The 12695-nt window shown below is 41.3% G+C and overlaps 1 protein-coding gene and 1 long non-coding RNA gene across 3 annotated transcripts; both read left to right on the forward strand.

Moving 5' to 3' along the window:
- The first annotated feature begins 730 nt into the window (after window positions 1–730).
- etsrp (ETS1-related protein) lies at window positions 731–5342 on the forward strand. Of its 2 annotated transcripts, none has more exons than XM_080897172.1 (8): window positions 731–879; window positions 1182–1263; window positions 2622–2750; window positions 2844–2912; window positions 3222–3371; window positions 3462–3701; window positions 3810–3928; window positions 4464–5342. In XM_080897172.1, exons 1-8 carry the CDS (start codon window positions 823–825, stop codon window positions 4740–4742), a joined length of 1125 nt encoding a protein of 374 aa, XP_080753298.1. In that variant the 5' UTR covers window positions 731–822; the 3' UTR covers window positions 4743–5342. The 2 variants fall into 2 exon arrangements, with proteins under 2 accessions (XP_080753298.1, XP_080753299.1); XM_080897173.1 differs by having other exon boundaries at window positions 2655–2750.
- A 3341-nt stretch (window positions 5343–8683) lies between these two features.
- On the forward strand, window positions 8684–11627 carry LOC308406215. The gene is made up of 3 exons (XR_013973477.1): window positions 8684–9031; window positions 10843–10884; window positions 10959–11627. It is a non-coding gene; the product is annotated as an uncharacterized lncRNA (long non-coding RNA).
- Window positions 11628–12695: the final 1068 nt, after the last annotated feature.

Genomic DNA, 12695 nt, shown 5'->3' on the forward strand with positions numbered 1-12695 from the left:
CCTTAATGCAGGAAAATGTGTCCAAATGTCCTGATGGACGACCTTTAAATGTGATCATGTCTGCATACTCGTTTTGAAGACACCTTTTTTTCTTTGTCCTTATTCTAAACCATGTCACGAAATTCCTCCCTCACTTTTTCATCTGCAGTGACCATTTTCCCTCCACAAAAGAAGAAAACAGTCAGTTTTAAGAAAAGACTTAAATACGGGTGCAGTGTAAGAGGAACAAGTTTACCGATAACAAAGGGAATAAGAAAGATGGTAAAATTGTCAGTATCTGTATATGTTCTCAGTCTGAATGGCATGGAAAGAAAGAAATGGACTTCTTTACTTTAACTTCAATAATGGACTATTTTTGAATTCCAAATGTTGTTCTTTATGAATACTATATTTTCAGCGTGTTATCTTCTTTTAATCCCATTTTTAATCCTCTCTCCTCAATTACACACCCCTCATACATGCAAGTTTGTTTTCTACAGCAACATTTATACCCCCCCCCCCCCCTTTTAAATCTTGAACTTCTGTGTAGTTAATAAATAAATTGTTCTTTTTGGAATAAGCTACATTCGCGTGTCTGTTACCTGAGACGCTTTTATGAATGAAAGTTTGATTGACTTGTTGCTGAGGGGGTCGGGAAAGGGGGTCGGGGGTGGGGGGTGTTAAACAAACCTCAGTGCCTCAGCAGGTCACGACTCACCGCGGGCACGCGCCCCGCCCACTTCTTTTCGCTGAGTTTATAACGGGACGCGGCCGACCGCAGAGTGACCACTCCACGCTGCTGCAGCCGGTACAAGTTTGAAGGAGAAGCTGTGAAGGAGCCACATGTACTGGGACACTTCGATCAAAGCAGGAGACAGAAGCGCCGACTCCAAAGTAAAGGTAAGCTCGGTCATTTAAACTAAAATATATTTTAACGCGACACAAAATGAGCAGCAAGTGTCGTTCATCCACAACGAGCAGTTTAGGGCGTGAACTGTGCTGCACGGATGGACGTCAGCTGACAGAAAACTGCAGGATTCTTGGCTTTTCCGATTTTTAAAAAATGTATTTATTCCCTAATTATTCATCGAGATAAACACCAGTGGGAAACGTTACAGCCCCACTCGCGTGATTCTAAACTGCGTTTGTAAGTTTGAATTCATTCCCAATGGTGACAAAAAGTTGTAATCATATGACCGCAGATGGAGGTTTGCCAGAGCGGATACTACACAGAAGACTTCAGGACGCAGGAAGTGCCAGCTGGTTTCGACTTTGCATCTTATGGTGAGTTTAGTGGATCCCTCTGATGTTGCTTCATCTGGCTTTCCTGCTGATCCTGGTGCACGGCGCTGAAACTCTCAGACACAGGTTTTTTTTTTATGTTTGTGCGATCTGTTTCCTCTGAAGCCGAGCGGCTGAAGGACAGAGGAAACATGTTCGCAGACAGTGTCATCACATCTGTCAGAGCTTTCCCTGCGAGTCCTTGACACGCCCGTGATTATGTGTGTGTGAAATTGTCTGAATGGGCTGAGATCTGCAAAGACAGAGAGACGCAGGGTGGTCAGGTTAAAGACGGTCTCTGTGTTGCACTCCCCTCTCTGTCTTTCCTAATCCTTTCCTCCAGACTTCCTCCTCCAACAGATTTAGAGCCCTCGCCCCCCACTCCCCATCCCTCCATCACTACTCTGTCACACTCCCTCCGCTGGCGTTTCCTCCCCCTCCCTGCCTTGTTTCCTCCAAGCTGCCTCCATCCATAGAACTGAAAAAACCTGGGGGGCCTTTTTTTCTTTTTTCTCATGTCCCACGTCACGATTTCAGCCCAACTCCAAAGTCTAACTTATAGATTTCTCCCACAATTCTTCTCTCCATGACTTTTTCTGCAGAACTGAGCTTTGATTAACCTCCTTCTTAAAGCACCACACCGGCATTTTAGCATAGTCTTTCATATTTACAGCAAACTATACATTCATAGCAGATTTTGAGTTCATGTTTTGTATTTGTTTGCCTTAATATAATCATAAAATCAGCTTAAAGATAATGCAGCTAACTTGCTCTTACTGCTGGATCAAAGTTATCCTTATGAGGCTATAAGCAGCAGAGGGCTGGTGGTGCCTTCAGTGCCAAAGAGTTTACAGTGTCATCACATCTGTTAAGTCATAAGAAAAAAAAATCCACCTTAAAAACAAACATAATTTAAACATTTGCAAAAGAAAGTAAAGTCACGGATCACCTTAGTCTATCAGGAATTAAGCGTTTTGCAAATAGGTCTTGCTTACTCAGCTGTAAGTACAGCTGTGTAAGCAAGACAAACTTTGTTTTACAAAGTTACAAAAAAGTATTTCAACCCTTTACTAAATTAAAAAGTGTAATCTTAATTATGTAGCCTAATATTAGGTTTATCCTCATTGTTTGCTCATTATAGCAAATCTTATACATATATTATGTATAAGATGCCCCCCAGACACAAAGAGCAGTGTCATCCTGTGCTGCAAAAAAACTGCTGTAAAATGAATTAGTTTAAGGTTTGCACGATTAAACAGGTAATCCTGTATCGGCTTGGTGCTTTAAAAAGAGCTGTGCTTCCCTGCTGTCTTCACCATCCTTCACTGACTCCATCTGTCTGTATTATGTTGAACCTCCAGACTACCCTGGTGAAGACCTGTCTTTTCTGTTAGACAGTAAAGCGCCCGGACAGCAGCAGCAGCAGCAGTACGCGGCAGACAGCGGCTACCCGGAGCCGCCAAAAGCTTCCCATCCTTATGGCACCAAAGGTAAAAAGAAAAACGTGTTTTGGTATACTTTGCTTGCTTATTAAAGTCAAATATTTTTGACTTATCTTGTATTTTTTGCTCTTTTACCTTCAGTGAGTGACGCTGCCCTCTTCAGCCTGGATACATACCAGGAGTTCAACTGGTGGGCCTCGTATCCACAAGGTGAGCGTCTCACGTTCACTGATGCTACGTGTGAAATAACTCTAAAGGAGACCTATAGTGTTCATATGTTTTATTCGAGAACACCAGAGAGTTGCTTTTTGAGTAGCTACTTTTTAAAAACAGATATTTGTGTGTATCTCCTCTTTGTGACATCACACAGAACCATGAGCAGAAAAAAATCTTCTGGAACTGAGCTTCCAGAGCAGATTAAAGCCCGAGCTTACAGGGCTTATTTGTGCATACACTGACCTCATTTAAAGTTGACTTTAAGGGAATTGTGTTTGTGACTAACTCTCTCCTGGTGCACAGATGGACTGGCAGTGGACCAGTCACAAACTGGATACCAGGAGTCTCCTCAGACATACCAGAACTTGGTGCCCCAGACCGGACAGTTCAGCCCTGCCGTGGAAGGCAGCCACAGCCCCTTCCTCACAGGAGCGGGATCAAACTCAGTACAAAGTAAGACATTTCACTCGTGGGTTAAAACCAAACACTTTTCCAGTGACCTGATCTTTGTAGTTCAGTGTGTGATTCTTCTGTTTGGTGCAGGCAAAACAGATCAGAGCTACTTTGACTCGGATGCACAGAGACAGTCCTCGTCCTTTTGGTCTGAATATCAGTCCCCCAACTTAGCTGCCCCTCCATCACACCCATCTATGGCCTCATGTCCCTCAAACCCCGGCCTCCAGTCCTCAGAGCAGTACTGCCCCCGTGTGGTGAAACGAAAAAACACCCCTCCACAGAGGCTGGACAGGGAGGGGCAGATGACAGGAATGTCGGCTTATCCAGGTTAGAGTTTGCTTCTTTTCCTCTTTGTATAATGACACATGGATTACACATTACAGCGCCAGCTACTTACTTTGACCTCATTCATTTATCTACAAACTCTTCATTCAGGTTCCGGTCCAATCCAGCTGTGGCAGTTTTTACTGGAGCTTCTGCTGGACTCTGCCTGCCGCACTTTCATCTCCTGGACTGGAGACGGATGGGAGTTCAAGATGTCTGACCCCACAGAGGTAAGAATCCTGTTTTAGACAAAGCCACTGTTGAGCACTACATGGAACCGATAAAAGGTTATTTCTTACCTGCTTCACAAAACTTTCCATTTGAGTGTGTCTTTGTACTTTGGGGAGAAACGTTGATCACATTTAAGAAAGTCAGGCCGGGAATCACTTGTTTTCCTAAAAATGGAGCCGCTGGTGTTGAAACTTTGTACCATTTAACAGAGCAATGACTGGATGGGGGCCCCTGTTCATATTACCTGCAGTGCTGATGCTGCTCATCCTGGTACTTATAGAGCCAGATTGACAGGGGGCAGAAACGAGCATTGCACAGCTTTACTGAAAGACAGAATCTGCTTATGTTACTGCTTTACACAAACATGTAATGCATTTGAATAAACACTTGGATTCTTCTGTTTTTAGAAGCACTTAAATAAATCATCTTACTTATTATAAACTTTAACAGATTTTTTTATTAGTACATTTACTTAATTACATTACTCATTTCTATTGTATTTTTCTGAGCATGTGTTTGCTGGTGATCCCACAGGTGGCGAAGCGCTGGGGTCAGTGCAAGAACAAACCAAAGATGAACTACGAGAAGCTGAGCCGTGGCCTGCGTTACTACTACCACAAAAACATCATCCATAAGACGGCGGGCAAGCGCTACGTCTACCGCTTCGTCTGTGACGTGCAGGGCATGCTGGGGAAGTCAGCACAGGAGGTCCTGAGCAGTATGAACGTTTTACCCACAAACACAGAGTCCTGGCAGTGCTCTGGGGTATCGACAGCCTCTGATCACAGCAGTGAAACGTGGGTTTCACAGTAGGGGCCGACCCCAGGAGCCTCGGTGCTGCTGGCTGACAGACCTGAACGTTTTGAGTACTTCAGCCTTCAAAGTGAACTCTGCTTCCTCAAGCCTCGTGGAAGAGGACGAACTTGATGTAGGCAGTTTACAGATGCTGCATTTCAGGGAATAATAATTAAAAGTATATAGATCCATAGTGCAGCCAATATTTAATGACATCATATCATATTTTCTTAAATGTTTCTATAAAAAGAGCTACTTGACCTCAGGTTGTTTTAAGTGCAGCACAGACACCAGCCAGGGGTATTTTAAGCACTCGGGTTACTTGTACTTTGTTCCTCTGGGGTTGTTATGTTTGATAGTTTGTTTGTTTTCTAAAGAAAGAATGGATTTGTAAATAGTGTTTATATGAACCCTATGTAGAGTTTTGTGCATTTATATTATTATTATTATTATTATTTTCTAAATACAAAACTCGTGTCTACCTCTGTTGATACTCTGAATAACAAACTGGCGGTTTTCAGGCACTTGCTGTGAAGGTTTCAGTGACGTGTGATGGTTGTCTGATGTAAATAAACTGTATATAAACGTGTTGAATTAAAGTCTTCTTTTATAAAATTAGGCTGGGGGAATTAATGATACTGCAGCTCCCCCTGGTGGACAAAGAGGGATTCATGCGTCTACAACTAATTTAAAAAAAGAGAACTTTTTAAAAATTCAACAATTTTGAAAGATTTCTTATATATGTTTTTTTCTCATTTTCAAAATCAAATCAGAATCAAATAGAATCAAATCACTTAAATTATACTTTTCAAGTTAATCTACTTTGAGCTAATTCGGATTTCTAATCTAATAATTTCAAACTGTTCAGATCTTCGATCAGAACTAGAGGGAGAACCCTGAATGTTCCTAAGAGCCCCCTTTTATACTCATTTGGCCATATGCATCACTTCCTTGCTCCCCTTCGTCTTATATGACTTGCTCCGTGAGTTCTATCCTGCTCTTTTCTCTTTGTTTGGCTTTGCACTGGCGTAACTTAACAGAAAGATCGAATCACTTCACCACAATGGTTCCTTTTGTCATCTATATCATATACTTCATTGTAAACTATTAGTCATGACACATAGCTCTCCTCTACACAAGATTCCTTTATAAGACAACAGTATCGGTATCAGCAACACTGCCCTTTATTTACTTTGTATCAAATTGATACCAAAATGTGCAGTATGGCATATACAGGCTATTAGCGGGATATACACAACATGTCAAGTTTCAGCCCCCAGGAAAACAACGTAAACATACTACATACTTACAAAACACAAGGAAATGTGTCTTGTGGTCATTTGTTTATTTGCTACTTGGCAATAAATCGTATACTATTGGAAAGCCTTTTTATGTCCCCCTAAATGGCGCCACGTTTGTAAGGAAAATGCATTAGAAAATTATTTGATGCCCTTGTTATTGATCAAGAATGCAAATCTGACATTTATAACACCTTGTACATTTTTCATTTTACAGGACCCAATTATGGGACATTTTCACCCCACACATGGATTAGAAAATATTCCACCCACAAAATACTAAAACACGTGTCCATGTTTGAGGAAAAAGCGGACAGAACAGCTCTTTATTTTCATTGTACAACGACATTATGGCAAGTTGAGGTTGTTGGGTTTTTTTGTTTGTTTTGTCTTAAATACATAAAATGAAGTTATACATTTTGTAACCGCGGTCTGGCAAGGAAGGAACACCAAGCAGGTTCAGCGGGCATGTGGTGTGGATGTTGGCCGGACAACTCTGAGGCCAGTCAGTTAAATACACTGTTCCAAAAAATAGTAATGTCAAAGTATCTTACTGTATATTTTAAAGCGTTGTAGCCTGCTGTCTTTCTAGAATATCATTAAATTTACATAAGTAGACTGATTTTACATGTCAAAGGTAAAATAACATAACATCACTGTAAATATAGTAAAAACACAATTTACTTGTTTTTTTTTTTAATATATTTTTTGTACATATGCATATTTAGATTGTTAAAATACATTCACAAATGTATCGTGATTTCACAAATATCTGTCCGTTATTTGAAAGATTGAACTGTTGAATTCAAATGTAATGCTATGGAAAAGTATATAACATGATTCCTATAAGCTTGTGTTACTTCACATAAGTATTATTATCATTGCTGTTTAGGGCGATCGTGGTTCAAGAATTGGCAGTTCGCTTGTGATCAGAAGATTGCCGGTTCGAGCCCCGGCTCGGACACTCTCGGTATTGTGTCCGTGGTCAAGACTACTGGTGATGGCCAGAGGGGCCGGTGGTGCGATATGGCAGCCTCGCCTCTGTCAGTCTATCCCAGGGGATGCAATCCATTATAATTTACACCAACTATTAACTGTATATTTCTGTACATTTACGTATTATATCATATTACCACAATCATTGACCTTGTTTATAGGTAATTTCATTGTTTGATCACGTTAAAATGTTCCTAATTTAATGTCTAAAAGCACTTGGAAAAGGCAGTATCCCATGTCAAATTAGCGCAACAAACTCGATTTTCATTACTGAAAAAAAAAAACTGTATTTTCATGAGAAAGTTATTTTCTGATATTTTAAGGTAGTATTTTGGCGCCCCAGCTGCCGGAATATTACTGTTTTATTAGGATTTGTTTTTTTTTTCCCCCTATTTATAGATAATTTCATTGTTTAATCACATTAACATGTTCCCAATTTAATGTTTAAGATCACTTGAAAAGGCAAGATCCCATGTAAAATTAGCGCAACAAACTGTATTGTCATTGCTGGAAATAACCATATTTTTATGAGGAAGTTGTTTTCTGTTATTTTACGGTAGTATTTTGGCGCCCCAGCTGCCGGAATATTACTGTTTTTTAAGATGTTTTTTTTTAACAGTGTAGAACAACAGACCTGGAGTTGCCCTGCTCTAAACAGATGCACGGAGAGCAGCAGGCTGCAGCGGCACTCACATTAGGAGACTCTCCAACAACTACAATAATATTCTAGGGAGCTTGGAAAGGAAGAGAAAGAAAGGCAGAGTCCAGACGCTTTTCTTTCCAGGTTCCTTAAATGGCCTGTAAATGGCCTGTATTTGTATAGCGCTTTTCTAGTCCCTAAGGACCCCAAAGCGCTTTACACAACCTGTCATCCACCCATTCACACACTGGTGATGGCAGCTACATTGTAGCCACAGCCACCCTGGGGCGCACTGACAGAGGCGAGGCTGCCGGACACTGGCGCCACCGGGCCCTCTGACCACCACCAGTAGGCAACGGGTGAAGTGTCTTGCCCAAGGACACAACGACCGAGACTGTCCAAGCCGGGGCTCGAACCAGCAACCTTCCGATTACAAGGCGAACTCCCAACTCTTGAGCCACGATCGCCCCATCGCCCTTAGACTATGATGACCTGGATGACTGAGTATGGAGGACCACAAGAGCCACGCGCATCGAAATAATGGTAAATGGCCTGTATTTGTATAGCGCTTCACTAGTCCCTAAGGACCCCAAAGCGCTTTACACATCCAGTCATCCACCCATTCACACACTGGTGATGGCAGCTACATTGTAGCCACAGCCACCCTGGGGCGCACTGACAGAGGCGAGAGAATAATGGCTCTTGTGATCCTCCATAACTCAGAGCCTCCACAGACGTGCTACAATAATAGGACGAAACCCCCTAGCGGCGCTATACCATGTGGTTGTTAGGATTTATAAAATCAAACATACCAAGAAAACTGCAAACCAATGCACAATATGAGTCGACAGATCTACTCACACAGGCGTTGTTGGTGGATCCCTACAGCAAGTCTTACTGTACTTGGAACATGACCCCACTGTTATCGTAAGACAGAGTGTGTTCCAGATGTTTGCTGCTGTGTGTGTTCCGCTTATAGCTCTTAGAGCACCCATATTTCCCAGTCGCAGTAAATGCGTCTTTTTCCGGGTGCGCCTTCTAAAGTCATCTTCCTTAAAGTTCGAGACAAAAGCGTATTTTGCAGTTCAGACAGAGCTACAAGAACTTTCTGGGCCACGAAATGTCAGACAAAACTATAAAGCTTGCTTTGGTGAGCGCGCTGGAGGACATATCAAAGGAAGACTTTGAGAAGTTCTGCCACCAGCTTCTGGACCGCAGGGAAGCGCCACGCGTCAAGCGCAACAGGGTGGAAAATAAAAGCCGCCTGCAGATCGCAGACGTGCTGGTGTCCCACTTTACCGAGGAGGGGGCTCTTGGGGTGACTGTGGACCTGCTGAAAGCGATTGGATGTAGCAACGAGGCGGAAACACTCGGTGAGATCAATGTCCAAGTTTCAGTTAGTGGTCATTTGTACATCTGGATTTACACAGAAGCGTCATCACAGTTAATCACAGGGTAAAAACTAACTACAGAGATCGATGGGTAACAGAACCAGAAACAATACTGCAGACATTTTTAACCAACAATAAAAGGGTCTCATTTATTTACTTTCACTTTTAAACTTCCTAAACTGATCGCTGCTGTCATTTGGGGCTTACCGTGTCACAAAAGGGGTGAAACCAAGCAGAGGTCTCTGACTTCAATATTTGATTATGAGAAAACAAAAACAAGAGTTAATACAGTGCTGTGGAAAAGAACTGCTCCCCTTCTTGATTTCTATTTTTAATGCGTCAGATCATTAAAAATGTTAGTACTATTAAAAGATAACCAGACCAAATACAAAATGCAGTTTTAAATAATGATTTGATTTATGAAGAAAAACCTACCTGAAGCAAAACGACTTGTCCCTCATATCATATTAAATCAGGCCTGATTACTGCCAGACCAATCAAGAAATCATTTAATAGAAGCTGTCTGACAAAGTGAAGTAAGCTAAAAGATTTAAAGAAACAGCTGAGGAAAAAAAGGCACTGACATCTATCAGTCTGAAAGGTTCACAAAGCCATTTCTAAGGCTTTCAGGACTCCAGTGAACAACAGTGAGAAATTATCCACACATGGAGAAAACTTAGGACAGTGCTGAACCTGACCAGCCGACCAAAATTACTCCAAGAGTGCATCAATGACTCATCCAGGAGGTCACAGAAGAACTCAGAACATTTTCTAAAGAACTGCAGGCCTCACCTGGCTCAGTTAAGGTCAGAGGTCATGGTTCAACAAAAAAAAGAGAGAATGAGCAAAAATGGCCTCAATAGGAGAGTCCAAGGACAAAACCACTGCCAACCAAAGAAGCAAAAAAATGAAGGCTCGTCTCACGTTTACCCAAAAAAAAAAAAAAAAAAAAAAAACACATCTGAATGATCCCCAAGACTTGTGTGAAAAACCAGTTGTATCTGGCATGAACTTAAATAGTTCAAGTTCAATCAGACTGAGATACTTTAAACATGCGGTTCATGCTGGAAACCTTCAAATATGGCCAAATTAAAGCAATTCTACAAAGAAGAGTTGGCCAGTTATTCGATTTCTGGCGCAATAACATTTTGAATTTTTTTTATTTTCTCAATCGCCCAGCATTTACACGGGTCTGGTCTGCGTTAAAATGCAGCCCTACAGTAACAAAGTGCTAAAGTTTCTTTTTGTAGCATCACACTTGAAACCAGCTTTATGCAGTAAAAACAGAGAAAAACAGAGAAATGACAGAATCTCTGAATTCTTCAACCTTTTTCTAAAGTCTGTGTGACACTCCAGTGTCAGGATGTGACTCTGGACATGTGCTGACTTGCTGCTCAACAGTCAAATTTAGTTCCATGGAAATTACATAACAATGGAGAGTCTGGCCCTGCAGCTTGATAAACAAATCTGGAACGGCTGCCCCTTCAAAAAGACAAAGTGCAACAACAGGGCAGCTGTAACAGCGAAATGATAAAACATATGCAACACTGATATTTTAAAATTGCAATTGTCAGAGTTTATTTTCATTCTGAAACTAAAACTGCTCTCCTGTTACACCGCTAACATGGAGGCTAACATGGAGGCTAACATGGAGGCTAACATGGAGGCTAACATGGAGGCTAACATGGAGGCTAACATGGAGGCTAACATGGAGGCTAACATGGAGGCTAACATGGAGGCTAACATGGAGGCTAACATGGAGGCTAACATTTTGATTCATTTGTGTTTTTCAGTCACAGAAGCCGGTGGAGGAAATTAGACATCTCACCTGGACAGTGAGTTGATCTTTCTGTTAACTTGTTCATATAAACAACTATATGCTATCTATGATTTCTTTTATGTTTTGCAGGTGAAAGACTTCACAGCAGCTGGAAAACTGTGTGAAAGGCTCTAGTATTCACACACAAGCTCCAACTACAGATTTATTTCAAAACAATTGACTTTATAACTGTTGTGTCATTAAATTTTAATCCTAAAGAATTTCATAAAATAAATAAAATAATTTCAGAGAAACTAAAAAGATTTCATTGCGGTTCAACAGGTCCTCCTTTTAGTCATAGCTCAATGTTTTCAGTTTTTATTGTTGCCAAAACTGGATCGTCCATCTGTTCAGAGGTAGCCTATCATAACATTCTACACTCTTATCAAGAATGCAGACTTGGAAGCTTTCCCAAACCCTGCTTTGAGCCAATATATACTTCAAAATCCACAGTGGACTACCTCAGAGGTTTTAAGTTGAAGGTTTAACCTTGTCTCTCACTTCCCTGAGCATAACATTGTAGAAAATCTGTTCCAAACAAAGCCACACGCAAGATGGACTGAGAATCAGAAACAGAAGAACGCAGAAGGAAGAAATCCACAAAACAAGAACTAAAAGAGACTCAACTGCTATAAAAAGGCTTTACATTGCTGTCATACTAAAGTGGTGCTTGCAAGAACTGTGGGGTCCCTAAACATCTACTTTGAGCCCTTTTTATTATTTTAAAACTGTAAAAGATGGAAATAAAGTATTCTTGCTCAGAACAGTCAAGAAATGTGTCAAGTTTATGCCTTTTGAAAACCACATCGTCTTTTACTCTCCTAGGTGTTCACACTAACTGAAACGTGGAGCTCAGAGGAAGCTCAAACGTTAGCAAATCAGTGTTAATATGCTGTTATTCTTTTTTTAAATTTAGGATATTATTATTGTTTGATGAAACTTTGTGTTTTTAATGAAGAACATGTTCTGTAATAGTAACAGTTAAACTTACAGGTTAAGTTAAATAACCAAGGTTTATGCCATAATATACGAAAAGAAAAAAAAAACAGAAGCATCGTCCTACTATCATGCCTCACTTCACCTTTGAAATGATGTTCATCCTCTGCTACTTTGTATGGACACTCAAAAGCAACTGTCAGAAATATAAAAAACAATGTTAAGGGATTTTATGCTGCTGTGGTTTTACCTGCAGAGGTGTTTTCTAGTGTCTGATTTTTGCGATTTGGCCGTCGATTTGAGGTATTGGTCATTTTTTTAGTTGCCAGTTTTGCCTCTTTGTCTATTTTTCCACCTGGACACTCTTATTGTGACTTTTCCACGTCTGTTTATATAATTTACAAGAGCGATCGTGGCTCAAGAGTTGGCAGTACGTCTTGTAATCGGAAGGTTGCCGGTTCGAGCCCCGGCTCGGACAGTCTCTGTCGTTGTGTCCTTGGGCAAGACACTTCACCTGCCACCTACTGGTGTTGGCCAGAGGGGCCAATGGCGTGATATGGCAACCTCGTTTCTGTCAGTCTGCAGGGCAGCTGTGGCTACACCTGTAGCCTCCACCAGTGTGTGAATGTGAGAGTGAATGAATAGTGGGATTGTACAGCCCTTTGAGGGCCCCGAAAAGCGCTCTATAAATGCAATCCATTATTATTATTTAACTGTATTGTGTAAATTAATAAACTAATCTCCAAAGCTGGAAGCATCACCGGTCAGAATTTGGAGGCAATTTAGTCGGTGAGGGTCAAAGGTCACTGAAGAAACAGATAAGCTGCTCTCCTTCATGGACGACCCGTCACTCCCACTTCACACTTCTCCCTCAGACCTTTCAGCCTCACT

This window comes from Rhamphochromis sp. 'chilingali', assembly GCF_963969265.1.
Source record: "Rhamphochromis sp. 'chilingali' genome assembly, chromosome: 11".
NCBI classification, from domain to species: Eukaryota; Metazoa; Chordata; class Actinopteri; order Cichliformes; family Cichlidae; genus Rhamphochromis; species Rhamphochromis sp. 'chilingali'.

What these genes read in the sequence shown, in the direction of transcription:
- etsrp (XM_080897172.1), top strand. Translation starts at nt 823, where the DNA reads ATGTACTGGGACACTTCGATCAAAGCAGGAGACAGAAGCGCCGACTCC. An exon ending in GGGATCAAACTCAGTACAAA is followed by an intron (nt 3,372 to 3,461) that starts GTAAGACATTTC and finishes TGTTTGGTGCAG; the next exon opens with GCAAAACAGATCAGAGCTAC. An exon ending in AGATGTCTGACCCCACAGAG is followed by an intron (nt 3,929 to 4,463) that starts GTAAGAATCCTG and finishes GTGATCCCACAG; the next exon opens with GTGGCGAAGCGCTGGGGTCA.